This window comes from Xenopus tropicalis, chromosome 2 (assembly GCF_000004195.4).
Source record: "Xenopus tropicalis strain Nigerian chromosome 2, UCB_Xtro_10.0, whole genome shotgun sequence".
Classification (NCBI taxonomy): domain Eukaryota; kingdom Metazoa; phylum Chordata; class Amphibia; order Anura; family Pipidae; genus Xenopus; species Xenopus tropicalis.
In genome coordinates, this window is record NC_030678.2 from 76938586 (window position 1) to 76966041 (window position 27456).

Consider the following 27456-nt stretch of genomic DNA (forward strand, 5'->3'; position numbering starts at 1 on the left):
AAATAAAAAAAACTACAAATAAAAAATTAAGACCAATTGTAAACGGTCTAAATATTTCTCTCTACATCATACTAAATGTAACTCACAGGTGAACAACCCCTTTAAAAAACAGTATTTACTGAAAAAAGCAATAATATAAAAATGTGCTCCAAAGACTGGATACTATATGGCATAACACAGGATAAAGTAGAAAGATTCAGGGAAATGTTTTACCAGCCAGCCAGCAAGTCATAACTGCACTATAAAAATCAAAATAAATCTTTCTATATCCCTATAAATAATGCATTTAACAAGTCCTATAATGTATAAAAGTGGGGAAAATTATTTTATTATGACACAATGGAACAGTCATATAACAAACAGCTTTTTCATGAACAAGTTATTTCCAGTGAAAAAATGTCAACATACAATGCAATAAATTATATTTTAGTATTTCCTCCTTATTCTGAAGACCTGGACGGACTGTACTGATTGGAAGGTGACTTTAAATGCTGCATGCCTGATGCCAATTGAGAATGTGATAAGAAGATTTCCTGGTAAGTAGATATATAATCATGTGACGCATGTATTTCTGGAAGATCCAAAGTTCCTAAAAAATACAGGGGAGGGGTGGAGTTAATACTATTATTTAAGATAAGGTTTTCCTGCAAATATTCTTTTCTATACACTGTGTTTCTAGCACAAGCTTTGCATTCTTAGATCACATCATATATGGCTAATTTAACAATATGATCATGTGCATACAAAAATTAATTGCATGTCTCTGCCTCATTATTTTAGGTCTAGAAATATTCTATCTATTATGGTACTCATAGGGGCAGATTTATAAAAGTGTGAAATTAGAGCTCACCACAGAAATACTCAGCCACTAACTTATTCACTCCTATGGGATTATTAGAGGTGTATTTATCAATGGGTGAAAGTCAGAGCTCACCATTTGATACATATGCAGCTAAAAATCCCATGGGAATGAACAGAGAATGGGGGAATTTTACTGTGGTGAAATTCACACTTTGATACATCTGCCTAAACTACATTCCTCTGGTCAGCATGGAAAAAGCTTACATTTACATTGAAATGATTACGGTGTAAAGACATATTGTCCTGTTGTGTGAACAGAACATTTGTAGATTGTAAGCTCTTTTGGGCAGGGCTCTCTTCACCTCTTGTATCGGTTATTGATTGCTTTATATGTTACTCTGTATGTCCAATGTATAAAACCCACTTATTGCACAGTGCTGCGGAATATGTTGGCGCTTTATAAATAAATGTTAATAATAATAATAATTTCTTCACTCTATATTTGAATTTATAATAATGAGCTAGACCTGTACACTAATAAGTGTATACCTATAAGTCTCATGAAGTCGGCGCTTAGCCATTGCTAAGCACCTATTACTCCTAATGGCAGCCAAGACATAAACAGAGTAATCCCCTTAATTAAGTTGGATGAACTTATGATTTCAGCCCTTGAAGAAGTCCTACACTGAGAAAGTCAGGACGGTATGGCAGCTTCTGCGTGTATATACAAAAACAATCAGAGGAATATGCTGTGTATGTAACAAGCTGCATCCCTATAAATCTATCACTTTCAACTGCCATCATTTTCTACATGATGAAAAAAAGAAACTGCCTGCTGGTGATATCTGACATGCTTGCAATGTGTTTTACCTGCTAAGGCAGTACTATTGTTTATTGTTGCAAAACTTTGTCTTTGAAAGGCTTCAAAGTTAACGGAGGCACTGCTTTCACATATGTCACGAGGAACTTGCTCTTCACCAGCTCTGCATACTTCAAATTTCACCCACTGGTAACTGTAAGAATAATACATTGGTGTAGTTTAATATCTGAGCATTTGTTCTCCAAAGCATGTACTGCTTAAAGACAGGTTTGGGGCCTAATTCCACACACAGGCATAAAAGCCTCAGGCACAGAATGTCCACATTCTTCTGCTATCTATAATGATACAAATGGATCTGGACAGTGACATTTTCCACTGCCAGCTATTTTCAGGCTGCTAAGGTAGAGAGAGGCCTGTATGTGTACTGTAGCCTGGCCCTTTCAACCTACTGCTGAAATATCTCTTTAAGCCTGACTTCAATGAACTGCAAATGGATTATGTAAACTAAGGGACTTTACACTTCTATTTTTGGCAACATCTTCATTTATGTTCCCTGTGTACACCACAGGGGTGATTTATCAATGTTTCATTTTTTTCCACGATTGTGCTGCAACTTGCACAATTTGAATTATGGTTCAATAACGATTGATATTTTTTAAGGAAAAAAATCCAAAAACTCGAATGTAAATCTAAAAGCTTGTAAGTTCATGTAAAAGTCAATAGGAGTTGTCCTAGGCAAAGTCAAGTCATATTTTCAATTTGAAATTTTTAAGTTTGTAAACTCACAAATTTGAGATATTCAAGATTTTTAATTAATAAATAAGCAAGCAAGCATTTGAAATGCGAGTTTATTCGAATTAGTAAAACAATCTCGAATTCACAAAATTGAAAACTGATAAATAAGCCCATATATGTTTCTTAAGCTGGCCATACACGTGGCGATCTAACGATGTTTCGTGCGACCATCGGTCGCACGAAACATCGTCAGATCCGCCACACACCGTCAGGGCTGAAACAGCAGATAAGGAGGTAGAAACAATAGGATTTCTACCTCCTTCTGCCGATTCAGCCCTGACGGCAGATTTTGGTCAGGCGCCTTCTATGGCGCCCGATCAAAATTTTCTAACCAGCCCGATCGGCGAGTCGACCGATATCAGCAGCTTCCTGCGATATCGGTCGACTCGCCGACATGCCATACACGCACCTAATATCGTACGAAACGAGGTTTCGTACGATAGTATCGGTGCGTGTATGGCCAGCTTAAGTTTATGGCTTTATAGTCAGGGATGTTTTTTTTCTTCTTTTTTGTGTTCCAAGGGACACTGCCACTTGTTCTAATTCCATTTCTAACTGCCACTTGTTCTAATTCCATTTCTTTTTTGCACAAGCTTTAATGGTTCAGTGTTAAGATATGTTAGGGCCGTGGCAGACGGGGAGATTAGTCGCTCGCCCCAATATGCCACCCCACTGGGCTTGAATGTAAATTGCCGGTGGGATGGCATATGTGGCGCAGAAGTTGCCTTGAGAGGATATTTACATTCAAGCCGGGGGGTTGGCATACCGGGGAGATTAGTCACCCGCGACAAGGGAGATTTGCCGCGGGCGACTAATCTCCCCGTCTTGTACAAGTTCAGATTTTACACATGTACAAAGTATTTCGATATAAGCATCCCTCTATTTTTACACAAACTTTTTACTATTGGTTTGTTTTTTAAATGTCAAATATAGTAAATATTCAGGGCAAATTTGGGGCAAGAATTCCTTTGGTGTCCAGAGTTAACTTCTAATATAAAAACACTCCAGATTGTGTTCCTTGTTTTTTGAATAACTCGATTTTATACCTTAAGGAGTAGCTCACCTTTAAGTTGCATTTTAGTGTGTTATAGAATGGCATATTCTTAGAAACTTTTCAGGTGGTCTTAAATGTTTTATTATTTCCATACCTCTTCTGCCTCTTTACAGCATTCAAATGGGTGTGACCATGGGCGTCCGCAGAAAATTTTCCAAGGGGGGGCAAGTAAGCTAGCATCATCCTGCAACAGACAAATATATATATATATATATATATAAATATATATATTTTTTTTTGCAGGATGATACTAGGGGAGGCTAAAGATGGCCCATACACAGACTGACCTACAGCTAATGTGACACTTAGTGGATTCGCTGCTGGCGTAAAAAGTTAACCTCCCAACTACCTCTTGCCGTTCCCACTGACTCCCAGGGATACTGTACAAAAGTGCGGGTGGGGGTGCTTTTTTTTTTTACCCTAAAATGTTTAGGATGTAAAAGTATTCATACGTGCACTTCTGTTAGGGGATCTGCAAACATTTGTGTTTGTGATCAGTTAGCTTAAAGGGGTAGTTCGCATTCGAATTCACTTTTATTTTCAATGGTTTTTCAGTTATTTAGCTTTTTGTTCAGCAGCTCTCCATTTGGTATTTCAGCAGCTATCTGGTTGCTAGGGTCTTATTTACCCTAGCAACCAGGTAGTGGTTTAAACAAGAGATGGGAATATGAATAGTTAAGGGGCCTACTTGGAAAAATAAGTAATACAAAATTATAATAATAATAAAATTGTAGCCTCACAGAGCAATATTTTTTGGCCCCCATTTGAAATCTGTATAGAGGCAGAAGAGAAAGGCAAATTATTCAAAAAAATTAATTAGGAAGACCAATTGCAAAGTTGCTAGGAATAGGCCATTTTATAACATACTAAAGGTTAACTTAAAAGTGAACCACCCCTTTAGATGTGTTTATGTTAGTTTTATAGCAAGAAAGGCAGTGGGTACTGACTCCCCATTATATACAGTGAGACGCAGTCCGTATTTACAAACCCAGCACATTATATACAGTGAAACACAGTGGGTACTGAGGGCAGATATTCAGGCCCTGGCACTATAACACTGGCACTGATACACAACATTGGCCCCACTGTAACTTAATATAAATGAACAAAACAATGACAAAAAAAAAAAAAAAATAGTAAGTGCAAAAAACAACAACAAATATATAAACACACAATGAGCTTTTTCAGAGGGAAAGAGTTAACTTACCCTCCATGTGTTAGGGTAGGGGATAGATGATAAATTATTATAGATGTCAGGTCAGGCAAAAAACAATTTAATGTCAGCTAGTGATTCTTTAGAACTGTATAGTGCCTGTGTATAGTACCTGTGTATAGTACCTGTGTATAGTGCCTGTGTATAGTACCTGTGTATAGTACCTGGGTATAGTACCTGTGTATATAGTACCTGTGTATAGTACCTGTGTATAGTGCCTGTGTATAGTGCCTGTGTATATAGTACCTGTGTATAGTACCTGTGTATAGTGCCTGGGTATAGTACCTGTGTATATAGTACCTGTGTATATAGTACCTGTGTATATAGTACCTGTGTATAGTGCCTGTGTATAGTACCTGTGTATAGTACCTGTGTATATAGTACCTGTGTATAGTGCCTGGGTATAGTGCCTGGGTATAGTGCCTGGGTATAGTACCTGTGTATAGTACCTGGGTATAGTGCCTGGGTATAGTGCCTGGGTATAGTGCCTGGGTATAGTACCTGTGTATATAGTACCTGGGTATAGTACCTGGGTATAGTACCTGGGTATAGTACCTGGGTATAGTGCCTGTGTATAGTGCCTGGGTATAGTACCTGGGTATAGTACCTGGGTATAGTACCTGGGTATAGTACCTGGGTATAGTACCTGGGTATAGTACCTGGGTATAGTGCCTGTGTATAGTGCCTGTGTATAGTGCCTGGGTATAGTGCCTGGGTATAGTACCTGTGTATAGTTCCTGGGTATAGTACCTGTGTATAGTGCCTGAGTATAGTACCTGTGTATAGTGCCTGGGTATAGTACCTGTGTATAGTTCCTGGGTATAGTACCCGTGTATAGTACCTGGGTATAGTACCTGGGTATAGTGCCTGTGTATAGTACCTGGGTATAGTACCTGGGTATAGTACCTGTGGGATGAAAACTGCAGCAAAAGTTGAGAGTTGGTTCTTAGGTAAAGTTACAGCTGCAGATTCTTCTTTTCAGTCTTCATTTCTGTTTCCAGTTTGCAAAATCTCCTGATCCCTGTGTGCATCTGTGCTCTGATTGGTCAATTTTACTGTCTGTCAAGGAAGCTGTGCTCTGATTGGAGAATCCACAAGAAGAAAGATCCAATCGGAGCACAGCAAAAACGGGCTTGAGGGGAAAGTGCAGAAACGGAGTAAGGTTTTTGTTTTTTTGCTACTTTTCCAGGGGGGGGGCAAGTGCCCCCTCTTGCCCCCTTCTGTGGACGCCCATGGGTGTGACTGACTCTTTCAGAAAGGGTACTTGGCCAGATTTTGAGCAGGTTGCAAGATATTTAACTCATCAGTCTGCATGATGATCAGTTGCATATGGGTGCAAACTGGCATCTGGCCAAGGTGGCATTTAAATGCAGTTGGTAAAAATATAGTTGAATCTTACCCTGTACATTTCCGTGCTCCAGGGCAACTCTGTATTAAATTCTGAATAGTAGGATGAGTAAATCCAAAGAAATATGCTCCAGCAAGATCCGGTGTAGAAAACCTTTTCCCTCTGAAATTGCAACAAAAAATGTCTAGGTAAGAATATTATGTTTTTATTGTATACCAGATTCGTTGTGTGTTAATACAGAATACATTTACATTAAGTAAACAGATAAAAGCAAAACTACCACCTACAAAGGGGTGCTGATTTTCTGCAGAAGAATTGAATGGCATTCGTCGGCTGAACTCGCCACAATTGAATTCTGAGGATCATCATCAGGCACAATCTCAAACTGAAAGAAGTTTGATATTTGGTCATTATGCAGGCAAAACAGTATTTTAATAGAATAAAGAGAATCCCCACAGTTTTTGATGATGCTACAGTGGCAGAAAACAAAAAAAGCATATATAAAGCTTTTCTGAGGGTGAGAGTGAGTGTTAAAACATAAACTCATATGTCGAAGAATCCTGTATCCTATAATAAAAGGGGTACAAAACATATGTTATCATATAGTCACAGTCAGCTGACCATCCGTGTATGTCTCCATTTTACAGAATCCCTTACTACATGCCATCTGGATGGTTCTGAAAAACAACTTGTTATTTCTACAAGGTCAGTTTCAGATCTTATGAGAACTTATGAATTATGTATTTATTTTTTTAAAGACACAGAGAAGTTACACATCAAATGGATTAAACACTGCTCAAAAAAAATAAAGGAACACTTAGACAACACAATGTAACTCTAAGTCAATCATACTTCTGTGGTGATTGACAATCAATTTCATATGCTGTTGTGCAAATGGAATGGAAAACAGGTAGCAATTATAGGCAATTAGCAAGACATCGCCAATAAAGGAGTGGTTGTGCAGGTGGTGACCACAGACCACTTCTCAGTTCCTATGCTTTCTGGCTGATGTTTTGGTCACTTTTGAGTGCTCGCAGTGCTTTCACTCTAATGCAGTGCTGTCCAACTTCTGTTGTACCAAGGGCCGGAATTTTTCCGACCTACGTGGTGGAGGGCCGATAATGGAAGCCAGTTTTGACCACTCCCCTTTTTGAAACCGCACCCATGTTATCACATGACCATACCCATATTAATGGTTGTAGTACAGCAAAAACCTGCCATACTCTGCCTGCCCTACCCTGCCTGTGTGTGTGCCATACTCTGCCTGCCCTACCCTGCCTTTGTGTGTGCCATACTCTGCCTTCCCTACCCTGCCTGTATGTGCCATACTCTGCCTGCCTACCCTGCCTGCGTGCCATACTTTCACTGTGTGTGCCATTCTTGGCTGGTTTGTGCCATACTTGGCCTGTGTGTGCCATACTCTGCCTTCCCTACCCTGCCTGTGTGTGCCATACTCTGCCTTCCCTACCCTGCCTATGTGTGCCATACTCTGCTTGCCCTATGCTGCCTGTGTGTATGGCACACACAGGCAGCCTACAGTGACACAATGCTGGCACTGCTCCTACAGTCTGCACAATAATTATATATTAAAAAAAATTTTAATTGCAGTACCACCTCAGTATATGTTCTTTTTGTAGTATGCAGGGATTATTTGTGGATTTCTACTGCTCCTGAGGTGTGAACAGGGGAACAATGGGGGTGATTACAGCCTGAGCCTGAGGTGTGAACACTGCAGGGGATTATATATACAAATATATACATATTTAAACAATACAGCCTGATTACAGCCTGAATCTGAGGTGAGAACCATGCAGGGGGGGGGGGCAGTTAATCACAGTACTGATACCATTTAAAGCTTACACAAGAGTAAGCCATCAAAGCAGCCAGACAGGTGGGGGGCCACACAGAGGGGGGTCGCCAGTTGGACAGCACTGCTCTAATGGTAGCATGAGACGGAGTCTACAACCCATACAAATGGCTCAGGTAGTGCAGCTCATCCAGGATGGCACATCAATGTGAGCTGTGGCAAGAAGGTTTGCTGTGTCTGTCACCGTAGTGTCCAGAGCATGGAGGCGCTACCAGGAGACAGGCCAGTACATCAGGAGACGTGGAGGAGGCCAACAACCCAGCAGCAGGACTGCTACCTCCGCCTTTGTGCAAGGAGGAACAGGAGGAGCACTGCCCTGCAAAATTACCTCCAGAGGGCCACAAATATGCATGTGTCTGCTCAAACAGAAACAGACTCCATGAGGGTGGTATGAGGGCCCGACGTCCACAGGTGGGGGTTGTGCTTACAGCCCAACACCGTGCAGGACATTTGCCAGAAAACACCAAGACTGGCAAATTCACCACTGGCGCCTTGTACTCTTCACAGATGAAAGCAGGTTCACACTGAGCACATGTGACAGACGCCATGGAGAATGTTCTGCTGCCTGCAACATCCTCCAAGCATGATGTTTGGCAGTGGGTCAGTAATGGTGTGGGGTGGCATTTCTTTGGGAGGCTGCACAGCCCTCCATGAGCTCACCAGAGGTAGCCTGACTGCCATTAGGTACAGAGATGAGATCCTCAGACCCCTTGTGAGACCATATGCTGGTGCAGTTGGCCCTGGGTTCCTCCTAATGCAAGACAATTCATGTGGCTGGAGTGTGTCAGCAGTTCCTGCACGACAAAGGCATTGATGCTATGGACTGGCCCGCCCGTTCCCCAGACCTGAATCCAATTGAGCACATCTGGGACATGATGTCTCACTCCATCCACCAACGTCATGTTGCACCACAGACTGTCCAGAAGTTGGTGGATGCTTTAGTGCAGGTCTAGGAAAAGATCCCTCAGGAGACCATCCGCCACCTCATCAGGAGAATGCCCAGGCGTTGTAGGGAGGTCATACAGGCACATGGAGGCCACACACACTACTGAGCCTCATTTTGACTTGTTTTAAGGACATTACATCAAAGTTGGATCAGCCTGTAGTGGTTTTTTCCACTTTAATTTTGAGTGTGACTCCAAATCCAGACCTCCATGGGTTGATAAATTTAATTTCTTTCATTGATATTTTTTGTGTGATTTTGTTGTCACACACAACACATTCAACTATGTAAAGAACGAAGTATTTAATAAGAATATTTCATTCATGCAGATCTAGGATGTCTTATTTTTGTGTTCCCTTTAGTTTTTTTGAGCAGTGTATTTGCAATATATGAAGACAAATACAGCATAATTGCATATACCGTATTTTCCGGCGTATAAGACGACTTTTTTACCCCGAAATATCTGTGCCTAAGTCGGGGGTCGTCTTATACGCCGGGTACTCCCCTGCGGCTCCCCTGCCAGCGACCTCCTCTGTCTGCCTCTTCCTGATTATGCCAGCCAGGGCCAAGGCCGCCGTCATTGGTGGCCAGCTGAAAATTTGATTGGTTGCACCCCGTGCGTGCGTACGTACGTACGTATGCACGCACGCACGCACGCATGGGGCGCAACCTTTTAAAATGTTCAGAAGCTGCAGTGAGCCGGCACAATCAGGAAGATGCAGACGGAGGAGGTCGCTGGCAGGGAAGCCGCAGGGGAGCCGCAGGAGGTAGCTAGCATGGGGGAAGCTGAGGGAAGTTGCTTGGGGGGAAGCTGGAGGAAGTCGCTTGGGGGGAAGCTGGAGTGTATTATTGCTTTTACTGCTGTTTTTCAAAAGTAAAATAATCCCCTCAAAATGCCTGGGGCAGGGGTAGTACAGCTGGTTCAGACTATGTACATTGCTAAAGGGTAACTTTAGCCAAGCACTATTCACAGGCAATGATTTGTTTCTTTATGGCTGCAACAGAGAAATTACATTCTGATTCGTTTATGCTCCATGTACAGGGGGGCCCTGGTTACCAATGTTTTAGGGGGCCTTGGCTACCAATGTCCTGTGTGACCACTCTAACCAATCAAAGCAGTTGTATACAACAACCAGGCAGTCGCCTGGCCTTTGGTGTGCATTGGAAGAGGGGTAGTCTTATACGGCGAGTATATTCCAAACTCTATATTTTAACTGGAAAAGTTGGGGGTCGTCTTATACACTCAGTCGTCTTATACGCCGGAAAATACGGTAAATGCTTGACAATTAGCAAATCTCAAAAACAAGGAGCCCAACAAAAATGGACCAGACTACACTAGCCATAACAGAGATGTGACCATATACAATATGCTGAACCACAAGTATACAAACTAGGGGCTTTAGCTTTGATTAGTAATAAAAAACATAATAGGATGATTTGTGGGCAAAATATGACATTACTGACAAAATACCAGTTACCTGCGGTCCTGTGCCACCATCTTTTATCTGGCAAGTATAGAGGCATTTTTGATCAGGGTTCTTCATGCCAACGTAAACTCTAGTGCTGCAAAAGCCTACAGGATAAATGGCAACTTTTTCATGAAATCCTGCACGGTCTGAAATAATCTAAATGCAAAAAATGGAAAAAAAACAGATGGTGAAGTATTTCTGGAAAAAATCCACATTTATTCATTCTCTAATTTTTTCTCAACACACAGTCAAATATAAATATATAAGTCAGAATCAGAACCCTTTACATCAATTTCCTTCTCATCAATACCTCCCACTTTATTATTATTATCCAAGTATACCCTCTTATGTGTATTGCATACAGTCTCACTTTTATAGGCAGTGGTTCACTAGTGAACCACTGATCCCTTATGATCAGAATGATATGTTAAAACTTAACTTTTCATTTCATTTCCTTATTGCAACTTGTATCTATATACACTGGAGTGCTGCAAACTCACACTTGAATTACACTTAAGTGAGTTAGTGGAATAGCACAGTTTGCCTGGATGCATTTCTTACAGTGTAACCAAACATCTGTAATTTAAGCCCCATTGTTGTACAACCCGGATTCCAAAAAAGTTGGGACACTAAACAAATTGTGAATAAAAACTAAACGCAATGATGTGGAGGTGCCAACTTTTAATATTTTATTCAGAATAGAACATAAATCACGGAACAAAAGTTTAAACTGAGAAAATGTACCATTTTAAGGGAAAAATATGTTGATTCAGAATTTCATGGTGTCAACAAATCCCAAAAAAGTTGGGACAAGGCCATTTTCACCACTGTGTGGCATCTCCCCTTCTTCTTACAACACTCAACAGACGTCTGGGGACCGAGGAGACCAGTTTCTCAAGTTTAGGAATAGGAATGCTCTCCCATTCTTGTCTAATACAGGCCTCTAACTGTTCAATCGTCTTGGGCCTTCTTTGTCGCACCTTCCTCTTTATGATGCGCCAAATGTTCTCTATAGGTGAAAGATCTGGACTGCAGACTGGCCATTTCAGTACCCGGATCCTTCTCCTACGCAGCCATGATGTTGTGATTGATGCAGAATGTGGTCTGGCATTATCTTGTTGAAAAATGCAGGGTCTTCTCTGAAAGAAATTACGTCTGGATGGGAGCATATGTTGTTCTAGAACCTGAATATATTTTTCTGCATTGATGCTGCCTTTCCAGACATGCAAGCTGCCCATGCCACACGTACTTATGCAACCCCATAACATCAGAGATGCAGGCTTCTGAACTGAGCGTTGATAACAACTTGGGTTGTCCTTGTCCTCTTTGGTCCGGATGACATGGCGTCCCAGATTTCCAAAAAGAACTTCGAATCGTGACTCGTCTGACCACAGAACAGTCTTCCATTTTGACACACTCCATTTTAAATGATCCCTGGCCCAGTGAAAACACCTAAGCTTGTGGATCTTGCTTAGAAATGGCTTCTTCTTTGCACTGTAGAGTTTCAGCTGGCAACGGCGGATGGCACGGTGGATTGTGTTCACTGACAATGGTTTCTGGAAGTATTCCTGAGCCCATTCTGTGATTTCCTTTACAGTAGCATTCCTGTTTGTGGTGCAGTGTCGTTTAAGGGCCCGGAGATCATGGGCATCCAGTATGGTTTTACGGCCTTGACCCTTACGCACAGAGATTGTTCCAGATTCTCTGAATCTTCGGATGATGTTATGCACAGTTGATGATGATAGATGCAAAATCTTTGCAATTTTTCGCTGGGTAACACCTTTCTGATATTGCTCCACTATCTTTCTGCGCAACATTGTGGGAATTGGTGATCCTCTACCCATCTTGGCTTCTGAGAGACACTGCCACTCTGAGAAGCTCTTTTTATACCCAATCATATTGCCAATTGACCTAATTAGTGTTATTTGGTCTTTCAGCTCTTTGTTATGCTCAAATTTACTTTTTCCAGCCTCTTATTGCTACTTGTCCCAACTTTTTTGGGATTTGTTGACACCATGAAATTCTGAATCAACATATTTTTCCCTTAAAATGGTACATTTTCTCAGTTTAAACTTTTGTTCCGTGATTTATGTTCTATTCTGAATAAAATATTAGAAGTTGGCACCTCCACATCATTGCGTTCAGTTTTTATTCACAATTTGTTTAGTGTCCCAACTTTTTTGGAATCTGGTTTGTATATTAAATTGTACTAGAAGGTCATATCCTTCCATAATACATTGGATACTGTACCCCCAACTCCCAGTCCCACCTGTGTTTTATTTCTCCCTTTCTTTTCCTCTGTGTTTTGCAACTATTTGTTGTATATACACATATAAATGACCCATATATATACATTAACATAGCTACCTTTGCTATTTGGAACAAAGGACACAGAAGTCTGCAAACAGGAAGACATATATAAAGCGCATTATATTTTACAGGTTTTTGCCAACAATTAAAATTTTATTTTTGTACTGTTCGGGCTATGACATGCGGTGCTGCTTGTAACCAGCTATGTGACGTGGCTTAAAAACACCACATAAAAACCCTGCCAGAGATACTGAGAATTGTCTCTGCTAAAACACACGTAGAGACAATCATCAGTATTGTCTATTTTGTAGTGGTGACAAGTAGCTCCATGTGTCTCATGGATTTGTGTCACATGGATTGGTATGATGAAGCTAATAGCCGGACAGCATAAAGCATTGAAACTTAGCTGACTCAAAGTCTGTACAAACACAAAAAATGTAAAAGCCACGTGGCTTTATTCAAAGGAGACATAGCCTATAAAAATTAAGAATGTACCAGTGACTTATACTCCGATAGATTTAGAAGGATTGTGCTTAAAAAAAAATTGTGTTTTGGACTGATTTATTGAGAAATTCCACCAAAACCCCACTAGCCCCGCCCATCAATTCCACTTCCTGCTGCTTGAATTCTCTGGATGTGCAGGGGAAGCCGGCGACTTAGAACATTGCACTGTAGGATAGAAACCAATCAGCAGCTAGGCTGACCTGATAGGGAACTGAAGCCTGTCTGTGCTTGTGTGAGTGCAGGGCTGTGATTGGCTATCCCTCTTAGCCGTTAGGACACGCCTACTCTTCATTTTAAACACGGACAGAGAAGTTATAGGGTCTATAGGGAGCTCCAATAAAGGGGCCATTTTTACAGACAGGATAAATTTTTAGCACAAAGTGAAACCATAGCACCATATAGCACCATATATTATTCATAACTGCCTACAGGATTAGAGTTTTTCCCATTTATCCAATATGTTTCCTTTAAATTAAGTGGTTACACTTATTAGTTAAAGACCATATGTAGCAGTATCAATCTGGGAGGAAAGAGGTGTTACTTTTTAAATGGTACAGCAGGTACAGCATACCTCACCAAGGCTATAAACCGTCAGTCCTTCTAATACTATTGGGAACACAGGCCTTCCACATGGATCTAAAGCAATAGGTTGAACCCACTTTCTAGTTGTTCCTTCTGTGACTCTTTTTTTCTTGGAAGGTTTCTTCATAGCTAGAACACAAATTCCATTTATTATTACTAAGCTTTATAGACTAGAAACTAATGAACACTCCATGTAAGAAAACATCCAATATACACTATATCTAAATGTCTTGTTAGAGACAAGCACTACCATCTGCTAAAATAATTATACAATAGACACTCTTATATTAATGGCAACCCTGTTGCTCATTGCCATTCACATTTACCCATGAAATGAGCTGATTATCTCACTTATCACAAACTCACAGGACAGAGGTCACACAAATTTGTGGAACCCGGGCTACCAGCCATATCTATTTTCTGGGTCTCTATTTGGACATCCCTGTACTCCACCACTGAAATATTTAATATAATGTATAATTTTATGTGTGAACAACTAAGCATAGAAAGCCTGCCAGAGTGTCATTAGTGCCTAGCCTTCCCCTCAAGCAATTCCCTATTGTGTCATATTATCATATCCTGTTAGAACTTTCAGACAGTCAGTAAATAGGTTTGTCGGTGGTGACATCTGCACAGTTTTACAATTTTTATTCTGAATGTCTTCTACATACTCACAATGTAAAATTATTCCTATTACACAAAATTCAGCTTCAGTATATGCAGAAAACCAATTATCCTAGGCAGTTTAAGAACACATGGTCACTTCACTGAATTAACCACCTACATCAGCCCAAGTCCCTACTATGTTACATGCAGATCATAGATTAAAATAAAGTCAACTTGAAGTGAGCAGAGGTAGACTGGTGGTTGATCAAGTGGACTAGTGTTGAGGTGCATATTGTGTGGCAGACAACAAAATGGGTGATTTCATGCACTACTGCTGCAGTAAATGTCTTCCAGTGTGTCTCTAAATCCATAATATTAGTATGTATGCATTCCTGTGTGGTGCTGCATATATAGATAATCTATTACATGACATGGCCTCTGTCGGTACAGGATATGAGAAAACATTTTTTTGTACTTTAAAGCACTTTGTTAAAGGAGAATGCAAGTCAAAATTTAAAAAGCATACTGCCCAATAGTCCTCCTATTGTTTAGTAAAAACGCCACACTTTTGGCTCACCTAATCAAATATTTACTCAGTCACACTTACTTCACATTTTCTAGAACAGGCATCCATCTCTAAAAAGGTATTCTCCCTTCCTTTCCCTCCTTGCTTCATACTGCTTATGTGTTTCATTCCCTCCCACCCTTCCCTCTGCCAGATCCGCTTCTGATTGGCTGGTTGGCATGTGTAGCTCAGAACAGCAGACAGGATCAAGTTACACACATGCTCAGAGAATAGGAAGGCTGCTGCTGGCAGCCTACAGGAGGGACAGAGAGATTTCAATGATGTCACTGTAGTCTTCACACTGCTGTAGGCTGCCAGCACCATATCTCAGAGAAGGAAGCAGGGATCTGGGAATTTATATATGCAGGAAGTACTTAAAAAGAATGCCTTTAGACTTACTTTTAATTTATATTAACCTTTCATTGTCCTTTAAGTGGCTAGTTACTCTGAGACAATAGCAGCTAGTTTAAGATGACTGAATATAGCACTTGCCTTCTGATTTGTTTTCCTTTCCCTTTTCTCTTTTATCCTTCTTCACCTTCTTGCATGAACCTCCATCATCAAGAACACTTGAATAGCACATATCAAGATTTCCTTCATTCATCGCTGCCATGTCTGGTACACTGTAACCAGCTGACACATTGGAATTATGTGATGTGCCTGGTTCTTCTTCACTTAAAGCCTGCAACTGTAGCAGCCTTTTTAATAAAAACCTATAGAGGAAATAACATACCTTGTTTTACATTTGCATGCATTTTAATCCAATACAAAACGAATCATGATTTACAATATTAAATTCACTAAAACATTAACGAACGATCTGAACAAAGCACAGCAGAAACTTAAGACACATAATGGGAGTTCCCAATACAGTCATAAAAAACTATGCACACTGCACTAGAAAGAAGGAGCTATTAACAAAGAAAAAGTATTTAACCCAATCCTGATTTCTCCTGTTATTGCAAATTTAGCACACTGAGTGGTTACTGATCTTGAAACAAAGTCATTGTAGACAAAGGGAACCTGAGTAAACACATACAGTATTTAAATTACTGCATTTATTTAAGGAACAAAGTTATCCAAAACCATGTTAAAAAGTAACATATAACTGGTCTTACTGCCTTCAGCAGATATAACTGCAACAAAACACTTCCTATAATTTGATATCAGAAAGACTGCTACATTTTAAGGCTGAAAGTCAAAAAGAACCAAACACAATTTAAAACCTGTATAATGTGTTTACTCAGGTCCCATTTTAGCTAAAAATGGAAATTCAAGCAGTCACTGTGTGCACTTTACTGAGCTGTCAAATAGAGAAATGTTTTGAATTCAGTGGTCATGGGAACTATTTTTATCATCTATTATTATATAGTCCTACTTTGAATTTTACACTAAATATTTCATTACCTTCTTTCCTCCTTCGCTCTGATAAATTTGTCCTCAGTGCGTGCTATTTCATCACAAAGAGCAGCATTTTCCTTTTGAAGAGGGAAAATCCATTTGTTAAACAGCAATTGGAACAATCTGCTCACTTAACTGTGCCTTAAAGGGGCCCCCACCCAAAAACCTTGCAATATATCTGGCTGATTACACTGTCTGCACTCCTAGCTCTGACTCCTGAAACAATGTTGCAAGCCAACTGATTAAAAGACCTAAAGAGGAACTGACTCGTGTTTCAATGTTTTAAATGTTTTTTTCAACACAAAAAAAAAAAATTGACTAATAAAAGAAAACATCATTCTAAGAAACTTCTTAATATTAATTTATTAAAAACGATTAGTGCTTTAAAAGTTATTTGTAAATGTAATTGCCATTGAAAAGCAGCATTTGCTGAACTCATGTTACTTTTTTAACAATGTTGCAAAAGCCAGTCTCCTCTAGCAAGGCAGGTCTGTCAGTCTGCTGTCTTGTGTTACATTGTTTCAAAAAAAGAGCCACCAGGGCAGAGAATAGGAATAAAGAAGGACAGACAAACACTGCTTTACAAATAACATAAAAACCATGCAAATGTATAATTAAAGTACATTGCAAAGTTGCCTAGAATTAATATCTGTATCTGTATTAATATCTATATGCTTTTAACAGAATTTACAGTTACAAATGACTTCAAGACGAAGCTGGGGTCGAGCTCACCTTTAATCTTTATTAGTAAGAAATTAATAAATGACCTACAGTAATGCTGCTTCTAACCAATATTAAATTATGCCTCCAACACTTGAAACAAAATGTATCTATATTCAGTTTGGCATACTTACAAACACCATATCTTTGGCTACACGTCTTAAACGGAGACATTTTAGTCTGTACTTCTCTTTATGGCTTTTTTTGGTGGACTTTTTATTCCTTACTTTCAGTTCTTGATACCTTGAATGTGGAGAGAAGGTGGTGGCAGGAGAATGATTCATTATGCCTGCAATACATAAATATAATGTGAGTATTTGTAAGGATCTCTGAAATGGACAAAATCTAAACAAAACATATATTATTTTAATTATTATTTTAGTTTTTTAAACGACATGTAAAGCCTACAGTTTCCTACAATGTATATCAGTTGGGCACGTCACCCCCACCCAAATGGCATTATTTGTACTTCATATATCTCCTCCATTTACCAGCACCATCACATTTTCCTAATGAAAATAACAGCTTTCACCTGGTGGCCAAAATTCCCTGATTCCCCCATGTTATCAGTGGCAGTAACAGAAATTAGAACAAGACAGTGCAGGCGTTCAGTTCACTACAGTCCTTATTTATGTTCCCAACTTAGATGATGTTTCATTTCTGCGTTGTCAGTGTACTCACTCGCCAAAGTCCTATCTGTTAGCCGAATGTGATCTATCCCGACGCAAAGGAAGCTCATACATGCCTCTTTATCATGATAATCCGCCTTTGATCCCTCTCCTACAGAACGCTCTGTTTACTTGTGTAATTCCTCCCTTTCCTTTTCCGCTAATTCCTGCCCACTGCTAGCCGCTTTTCCGCGTCAATTCTGCCTCCATCCTCAAGGGTTCGCCGCTCACCGCGCAGCTTAGTGCGATAGTGCAAAGCCTCTTCCAATCGCCTTGATGGTAAGTGATCGAGCTACTTCCGGTCTCTTACGCGTGGTGCCGGAAGTCGAGTCGGTACGCTAGTGAGTGTGATAATACAAAAATAAAAGTTTTTTAATGGTTTTATGAGAACCATTTTTTTTTCTTTTAGACGAGTTAGTTGTGTGATTTTTCTGTTGCTTCTCTGAATGTAATATTCTTACAGACGGTGACTGTATAACGCAGTAGAACTGTCTTACTGTCGTGTGGGTGTGTGGTATACAGAGCTTTATGCACATGTGGTGCTATATAGTTATATATACATTAGTGCACCTAATGTAAAATACAGGTTTAGATTAAAGCCTTGAGAATTAATGGTTTAAAGGCTTTAATATTACTTGTAGTTTCCCATATATACCCGAGGCACAGCACTGCTGATAGCTGTCAGGTGGTGCAGGGAACTACGGCTAAGTCATCATTAACAAACGCGATACACACGTATCCAGTGTTACCCATACCTGAGATGGTGCACCAGAATTTTAGCACTGAAAGTCAGATACTTGACAGCACATCACATTTTCCAAACTGCGTGAGAAGGCTGTCAGAGCTGGTTTCACACACAGTTTCCTGTTTCTGCTTCTCTGTGTGCCATTTAATTTTTGGCAGTATATTTACTGTAAATTTACACACTCATCCTTTGTATTTTAAAATGATCTGATTATGACATAATGCTTTATTTATTCCATGCCTATAGTGTAGCATTCACCTCAGACATCAGTAGAATGGCAAAACCTTGTCCAAATGACTGCATTTTTGAGAGGTCCAGTGAAAATTCTGTTCCCAAACCCTAGCCTAGAGCATATTTGTTACAGTGGTTGAGTGGTTAAAAATGGCTTGGCTAAATCTGAGCATGCATTGTCACATTTAAATGCAGCCTGGCTTGGTCTTCTAAAACATTAGTAAATAAGCTGATAAAATGTGCTCAGTCAGAATGGAATTGGAAATGTAAGCTTTCCAGTTCAAGGAATGTCCAATAAAACTGGGCTGAACTGGAGTGTATAGGTATGGGATCCCTTATCCGGAAACTTGTTATCCAGGAAGTTCCGAATTACCAAAACGCCATCTCCCATAGATTCCATTATAAGCAAATAATTCTAATTTTTAAAAATGATTTCCTTTTTCTCTCTAATAATAAAACAGTACCTTGTACTTGGTCCCAACTAAGATATAATTAATCCACATTGGAGGCAAAACAAGCCTATTGGGTTTATTCAATGTTTAAATGATTTTTAGTAGACTTAAGTTATGGAGATCCAAATTACGGAAAGATCCCTTATCTGGAATACCCCAGGTCCCGAGGCATTCTGAATAACAGGTCCCATACCAGTATAAAAAAAATATTCTAAAGCATACTGCCAGTTTTTTGTATGACTGAAGTAATTGGATGCCCCTTTTTCACATTTCAAAATGTTTTTGTTTCCTTTGCTCTTTTTGTGTATCAGTCATGTGTCATCTCAGTACATGTCCACTCACTAAAATTTTTCTTTCCTTATTTTTTTTCCATCCGCTTTTCAGTCTCTCACACTTGTACCTATTATTATACTATATTTTGATGACAAATATATTGTATTTCATGTTAAACACCTTTCTTCCTACTTCTGTACTTAGACATGGTGCGGTCCAAGCAGGTTGGGAATCACAAAAGTGACAAAAAGAAGAATATCTCCAAACTCTGGAAAACTAAGCGCAGAGTAAAAGACCTGGATCAGATTCACCATGATATGAAGCCTGAAAATGCAAAACTCTTATTAAATCAGGAGATTGACTACCAGCTACCTGGAAATGCCCAGCACTACTGCCTACATTGCTCGTGAGTTTGTACCATAATCCATAAGTCTGTGCCACAAGGCCAATTGTATAATGTTTGAGCATTGTGCACCCTAGGCCCCACATTTAATTGATGGACATTAATATACAAAATATAATCACAGTGAGGGCAGTAAGGTCCTTGAATACCCTGACAACATACAAAAACGCATCCAAATAGTTTATATTTGTGAATTTATAAATAGCTCTGTATAGGTAGGTGTATATATGTGCATTGGGAATCATTTGAATTTGATAAACCTTTGTCTTTTCCAACCCAAATGAACTATGTAACTTAGTGAACTTACAAATCATAAGTAAGTAAATACTTGTATGAATAGAAAAATGACTTAAGCATTTCAAGATTTATACTTAGGATATGAGTGACTTGTCATAGGCTTTTAAACAAATTAATAATTTCTGCTAATATTAGTTGATTACTAAAAAGATAAGCAGAGTAATACATTCAGAAGAATATATATATATATTTTCTTTAACAGGTTAATAACTTTGGGGAGGGGGGGTCAAGTTTTTACCCTCTTCTCTGGAAAAAAGTCCCAGCCTGGGATTACTATTCTAGGGAGTGTCACATCATCTATTTTTCTGTTTCAGGGATTCCTTGCAACTGGTCTGGGCTGTACATATGTGCAGTAAATTAAAATCCAAGCATAGATGCAAAAAGGCAAAATTGTGCTCTGCTGTGCTTGTGCACAATCCAGGACCAGAATGACTATCCCCCTGACAGGAACAAGATTGTAACACCATACAATTAGTTTCAATATATTGCAGTAGATGAACAATGGCAAAAAATGTGATAAAAGTATGTAACAAGAACAGTATGAGTTGAAACACACTTGTTTGTGGTATTATGTAAAATGCAGAGCTTTCAGAGTACTTTCTCTCTTGCTGGTTTTATCACAGTCTCTCCTCTGTGTTGTAACAAATCCAACTCCAAAGTTTAGGAAGTTGGATTTGTTACAACACAGTGGTGGTGCAGCACTCTAAAAACATGTGCCAGTGCCTTTCTCAGAAAGTGGAACACTGACCTGAATCTGTAATAAGCAATTCTTTGGAGGGTATGTAGAAAATTAGCAACCTTATTGATTAACCCTTTCAATCTCTAAAAAAAATAAGAAACAAATAAGCAAACCTTTGAAAAACCTTTGTATAATGAGCTGTAGCAGGGGGAAGGGATGGATGTATTTGTACAGTGGGCTTCTGGATGGACTGTTTCTTTTTGTTTGACTTTGCTATTTGGGATCAGGATGTAAGATTTGAATTTCATTTAATTTTTAAATTTTGCCCTGTTTAGTGCAAGAAATAACAAACACCATAGATAGCTCCTAATTAAAAAACAGGCAAAAAGTATGTTCAGCTTAAGCTTTATTCATTGCACCAATGTGTTAAGCAAGAAAGGTTGTGAGTCCCCAAACCAATTTTTGATGCATCGATTGTTACTGTTTTCTGTTACTTTTTTTGGGCTGATACACTTCTATTGTACTTCTAACCCCCCTTTTTTATACACTTTGCTGTTAGACTGAGTACTTGAACAGATAATTTACAGTGGCTTGCAAAAGTATTCGGCCCCCTTGAACTTTTCCACATTTTGCAGCCACAAACATGAATCAATTTTATTGGAATTCCACGTGAAAGACCAATACAAAGTGGTGTACACGTGAGAAGTGGAACGAAAATCATACATGATTCCAAACATTTTTTACAAATAAATAACTGCAAAGTGGGGTGTGCGTAATTATTCAGCCCCCTGAGTCAATACTTTGTAGAACCACCTTTTGCTGCAATTACAGCTGCCAGGCTTTTAGGGTATGTCTCTACCAGCTTTGCACATCCAGAGACTGAAATTCTTGCCCATTCTTTGCAAAACAGCTCCAGCTCAGTCAGATTAGATGGACAGCGTTTGTGAACAGCAGTTTTCAGATCTTGCCACAGATTCTCGATTGGATTTAGATCTGGACTTTGACTGGGCCATTCTAACACATGGATATGTTTTGTTTTAAACCATTCCATTGTTGCCAGAGCATGATGCTGCCACCACCATATTTGACAGTGGGGATGGTGTGTTCATAGTGATGTGCAGTGTTAGTTTTCTGCCACACATAGCGTTTTGCATTTTGGCCAAAAAGTTCCATTTTGGTCTCATCTGACCAGAGCACCTTCTTCCACATGTTTGCTGTGTCCCCCACATGGCTTGTGGCAAACTGCAAACGGGACTTCTTATGGTTTTCTGTTAACAATGGCTTTCTTCTTGCCACTCTTCCATAAAGGCCAACTTTGTGCAGTGCACGACTAATAGTTGTCCTATGGACAGATTCCCCCACCTGAGCTGTAGATCTCTGCAGCTCGTCCAGAGTCACCATGGGCCTCTTGGCTGCATTTCTAATCAGCGCTCTCCTTGTTCGGCCTGTGAGTTTAGGTGGACGGCCTTGTCTTGGTAGGTTTACAGTTGTGCCATACTCCTTCCATTTCTGAATGATCGCTTGAACAGTGCTCCGTGGGATGTTCAAGGCTTTGGAAATCTTTTTGTAGCCTAAGCCTGCTTTAAATTTCTCAATAAATTTATCCCTCACCTGTCTGGTGTGTTCTTTGGACTTCATGGTGTTGTTGCTCCCAATATTCTCTTAGACAACCTCTGAGGCCGTCACAGAGCAGCTGTATTTGTACTGACATTAGATTACACACAGGTGCACTCTATTTAGTCATTAGCACTCATCAGGCAATGTCTATGGGCAACTGACTGCACTCAGACCAAAGGGGGCTGAATAATTACGCACACCCCACTTTGCAGTTATTTATTTGTGAAAAAATGTTTGGAATCATGTATGATTTTCATTCCACTTCTCACATGTACACCACTTTGTATTGGTCTTTCACATGGAATTCCAATAAAATTGATTCATGTTTGTGGCTGTAATGTGACAAAATGTGGAAAAGTTCAAGGGGGGCGAATACTTTTGCAAGCCACTGTATATCATAATTAGGGCCTTATAAAGAATCTTACCAAAATACTTGTAAATACTCTGTAAATATTGCCCTTTTACTTCTTGTACCTTGAGCCACCATTTTATGATGGTCTTTGTGCATCCTTAGAGATCACAAAGCGATGCTAGTTTTAAGGGCAAGGGCACACTAAGTAGATTTACTGATTTACTCTGTAGGTGTATTTTTATAGACATGGAGGAAAGCGGATCTGGACTTATTCGCATACCCCATTTTTTTGGCACCTCACAGGCCAACCCAGTACTTTTAATGGAGCTATGGGGATGTGCGCATAAAAGCAAGTCTGCTTTCCTCCACATCTATAAAAAATGCCTTAAGAGGAAATTGTTGAGTCTGCTTAGTGTGCCTTTGCCCTAAGAGTAACAGTAAGAAATGTGAAAGTAAAAACAAAAACAAAAAAAAACTCAGTTCTGTTCATTATGTAACCTAGCATGTAAGCATACCCTTGGTTTGTGTATGAACACAGTGCCTTATATGAGCCAGAAGGGAGACTTAAGTACTTAAAATGCCATTTTTCTATTTGGGATTATGCAACTGCACATACTACTAGAAATGTATATTTTTTTATGAACAAAATTAAAAATGAGCTGTTTTATATTATAAAAATTGGGTTCCATTTAATGGGCCATAGGACATAATGTCACCCATGCTAAATCTCTTCCAATGCAGGCAACAAAACACCCAAAGATACCTTTTTATAAGTCAGTGTGAATTACCGGGGGCAAAACATTTGTATTGCAAAAGCTCAAAAAAAATTGCCGCCTCCTGTATTTTCTGTGGCTTTAGGTGGCCATACATGGGGAAGATTTGTTCGTTTGGCGAGGTCGCTCTGAGTGCTCTGAGGCACTGGTAGTAATCAGTGTATGCAAATTTATCCCCAGGGAGAAAAAAGTTTTACTTTGATTTCCTGTAGGACAAGATTTTCTCAAATAATAAGTAACTGCTGGGAAAATAATTTTTCCCCCAGGGAAAAGAAAATAAAGAACTTTGTCTAAGGGGCTGATTTACTAACCCACGAATCCGACCCGAATTGGAAAAGTTCCGACTTGAAAACGAACATTTTGCGACTTTTTCGTATGTTTTGCGATTTTTTCGGATTCTTTACGAATTTTTCGTTACCAATACGATTTTTGCGTAAAAACGCGAGTTTTTCGTATCCATTACGAAAGTTGCGTAAAAAGTTGCGCATTTTTCGTAGCGTTAAAACTTACGCGAAAAATGCGCAACTTTTCGCGTAAGTTTTAACGCTACGAAAAATGCGCAACTTTTTACGCAACTTTCGTAATGGATACGAAAACTCGCGTTTTTACGCAAAAATCGTATTGGTAACGAAAAATTCGTAAAGAATCCGAAAAAATCGCAAAATACCGATCATTACGAAAAAAATGCAATCGGACTCCATTCGACCCGTTCGTGGGTAAGTAAATCAGCCCTAAGTGTCAGTAAATCTGCCCCTTTAATTGTTCTGCTACATTCAATAATCTTGGATTACTTTAAGGCTTGCTGATGGGGGTGTCTAAAATCAACCCCCCAACTCTACTTTCATATAAACACAGTTGTGTTAAACTCTTTTGTGTACTGCTTCCAGTTTCTGTTATTGGTACATGTGTATGCATAAATGCACAGCCTGCAAATTACAGCTCATTGAAATGATTGATTCTGATCCCTTTGAAGTGTTTTGGGACAGTAATCTTTCACATGAATATAGAGGCTCCAAGCCTCAGGTTTATTAAGCTGTCTAGTTTACAGGTGGCTGTTATTTTTACAGCAAGATCATAAGATAAACTACTGTTCAATACAGTGAGATCATAATCTACCAGTGGACATGGGGCTGACAAATAGCTTTTATTAACCTACTTAGCTACCAAACCATATAGTGCAGTAGGCCATGTATATAATATATATATATAATAATATAATATATATAGATATAATACACCTGTTTGCTTGAAGCCATTTTTCTAGCATTCCTGTCTTTACATCAGCCTGTGACTACCAGTACCCCTGTGTTTTTTTACTAATTAGGGTCAAATAACGATTGTAAGAGTGAAATATGTGTTTAGCTCTTTAATTGATTTTATACAACATATATGCATGCTACTGTACATGGGATGGTAACTTTAACAGTTTGCGGTATCTTACACAGTCGACATCTGAGGCAGCTTTTGAGGAAGTGGCGTGAGGCCACTTATATATATACAGTCTGTTTAAATGGATTATATAAATAGTGACTTTTATTCCAGCATTGTTGGGTGCGTATGTTTTTCCTGAGGTACAGTCAGCATCTCACATACCTCCATATTAATTGTAATGAGATGTTCTTGTTTTACAGCCGATACTTCGTAGACCTAAAGACTCTAAAGGAACACTTCAAAACCAAGGTTCACAAGCGCAGGTAAAGATTCTTTTATAATCAAAATATATATTTGCTATTTATTTGTGTGGTGCTGACCCACTTACGCAAAGCTTTACAGAGATTGTTTATCATTCACACCAATCCCTGACCCAGGAGAAGCTTGAGTTCCTTAAAGGAGAAGGAAAGGCTAATAAAGAGTTAATCTCAAGCTGCAGGCATACCTTCAGTTGTCTCAATAGTGCCCTTAAGTCTCCCCATACTTCACCTGTTCAGAAGATCAGAAGCCAAACAGGAAAAAAAACCGCTGAGCAGTGTAGAGAAGATTACCATAATGCATCGCTCCTTCCCAGACTTGGCGACTTGTTACTGTAGGCGGCGCATGCGCACATGTCCCTTTTCTGCACAAGCAGGTGCGCTCTCCCTTCCAACAGAACCAGGAAGCATCTGGTTGCTATGGCAACGCACTATATAAATAGCGCATGCAGCGGCGAGCCGGACCATTCAAAGAGGAAGCAGCCTGGAGAGGGGAGTGGGGAGCTTGGAGTGGGATGAGTCTGGGATGTTTCCGCACTGGTGTGTGCCGGCAGGTGCGGGGAGCAGACAGGGGTGCGATCGCTTGTGCTTTTGTGTGGTGATTGGAGAGCGGGGCGGGGGCATGTTTCTGCACTGGTGTGTGCCGACGGGTGCGATCGCTTGTGCTTTTGTGTGGTGATTGGAGAGCGGAGCGGGAAGGGGGGCGGGGTCATGTTTCTGCACTGGTGTGTGCTAGCAGGTGCGGGGAGCAGACGGAGGTGCAAAGTTTGTGCTGTTGTGCGGGGATTGGAGAGCGGAGCAAGGGAGATGTTTCTGCACTGGTGGGTGTGTGCTGGCAGGTGCGGGGGTTGGGCTGTTGGTTTGTCAGCTGGTTTGGGGACGCATGTGCAGTAGAGATGGTGAAGGAAAGGGTATGGGCATCCCTTTTTAAAGATGGCGGCGCTGTTCACTTAAACAAGTATGTAGTTTGTAGTAAGTGTATCTCTGTAAATCTTTCATTAGGCAAGCCAGAAATAGAGCGTTTTTACACAGCAATAGTAGTACTATTTAATAGTGTGTTTAATAGATTTTGACTTTCCTTGTCCTTTAACACACACACATATATATCAGTGATATCAGGAGCCAGTTCACCTGCTTATATGTTTTTGAGGAGACCAGAGTATATAGCGGAAATCTGGACAAACACAGGAAGAATATTCAGACTCCTTGCAGAAAGGTTGAAATTGAACTTAGGGCCTCAGCACTGCAAGAAAACCGTGCTGCCCCACACGCATATTTTATTCCTTATGTATCCTGCCACCTTCGGTTCTTCTGACTCAGTGTGCTTAGAGTAGCACTAAAATCCTTTGGATCTCGTGCTTTCTGTCACTCAGCACCCAAATTATGGAACTCCCCGCCATATGCAGTCTGAGCGGCATCTTCTCTGGATGTATTTAAAAGCAGACTCAAGACATATCTTTTCACCTAAGCTTTTTGAAAACAATAAGAAGCATCTCTTCCATCCATAATGTATTAACTGCTTTGAGTCCCATGGGAGAAAAGCACTACAAATATGTTATTATTATTGAAACATTCACTGCAATGTGCAGCTGGGATTTGATAAAAAGCCAGTTCGTGTGTTTTTCCTAATAGGATGGTGTAACTTGTAGATAATATAGAAAAACAGTAAATAACATTTGTTCAGATAATAATGCCTTGTTCTTTCCTTACAGACTCAAGCAGCTAAGGGAGGAACCATACACTCAAGAAGAGGCAGAAAGGGCAGCAGGGATGGGGTCATATATCCCACCTAAATTAATTAATGTCCAAACACAGGACACAATGGAAATGAGTTAAAATGTAAAACTTTGTAAACTGAACTGTAATATATGGACATGTATTCGTTTGTGATGGATCAGTTTCTGGCCCTCATCTAACAGGATCATAAAAGAATTGACGCATATCCTGCTTTTGGTCAGAATATTGGCACTTGCAACTACCAACCAAATGGCAAATTAAAATCTCTCTCAACATGTGTATATGCTGCCAAAATATCAAATACAAACTGTTATATGGAAAGTAATTTGATAAAAGTATGTATACCACTTCTATGAGTATATGGTAAGGCATGCTCTGCAAGCTGACTCTTGCATATTAAAACCAATGCATTATGTCTCTGTGTTTGTTTATGTTGTTCATTCAGCCATTCTTAAACACGTCAACCTGTCAGAACCAATCATTGCTTTTTGCACGGATGCACAAACACAGCTAGAGTGCTTAACCCTTGCATTGCGAGGTATG

At 39.8% G+C, this 27456-nt stretch overlaps 2 protein-coding genes across 6 annotated transcripts; one reads left to right on the forward strand and one right to left on the reverse strand.

The window, feature by feature from the left end:
• Positions 1-299: 299 nt before the first annotated feature.
• On the reverse strand, positions 300-17887 carry tbrg1 (transforming growth factor beta regulator 1). Of its 3 annotated transcripts, none has more exons than XM_012956820.1 (10): positions 17744-17887; positions 17133-17287; positions 16285-16355; positions 15370-15590; positions 13696-13835; positions 10320-10466; positions 6319-6416; positions 6083-6193; positions 1672-1814; positions 300-589 (listed from the first exon to the last, which is right to left on the reverse strand). In XM_012956820.1, exons 2-10 carry the CDS (start codon positions 17280-17282, stop codon positions 441-443), a joined length of 1230 nt encoding a protein of 409 aa, XP_012812274.1. In that variant the 5' UTR covers positions 17283-17287; positions 17744-17887; the 3' UTR covers positions 300-440. The 3 variants fall into 3 exon arrangements, with proteins under 3 accessions (XP_012812274.1, XP_012812273.1, NP_001008140.1); XM_012956819.1 differs by having other exon boundaries at positions 17680-17830; NM_001008139.1 differs by having other exon boundaries at positions 17680-17747.
• znf593 (zinc finger protein 593) lies at positions 17820-27330 on the forward strand. 3 transcript variants are annotated; one of them, XM_012956982.3, is made up of 4 exons: positions 17820-17945; positions 19572-19773; positions 25120-25182; positions 26889-27328. In XM_012956982.3, exons 2-4 carry the CDS (start codon positions 19574-19576, stop codon positions 27010-27012), a joined length of 387 nt encoding a protein of 128 aa, XP_012812436.1. In that variant the 5' UTR covers positions 17820-17945; positions 19572-19573; the 3' UTR covers positions 27013-27328. The 3 variants fall into 3 exon arrangements, with proteins under 3 accessions (XP_012812436.1, XP_012812435.1, NP_001016550.1); XM_012956981.3 differs by having other exon boundaries at positions 17935-17999; positions 26889-27330; NM_001016550.2 differs by lacking the exon at positions 17820-17945 and adding an exon at positions 17993-18007.
• Positions 27331-27456: the final 126 nt, after the last annotated feature.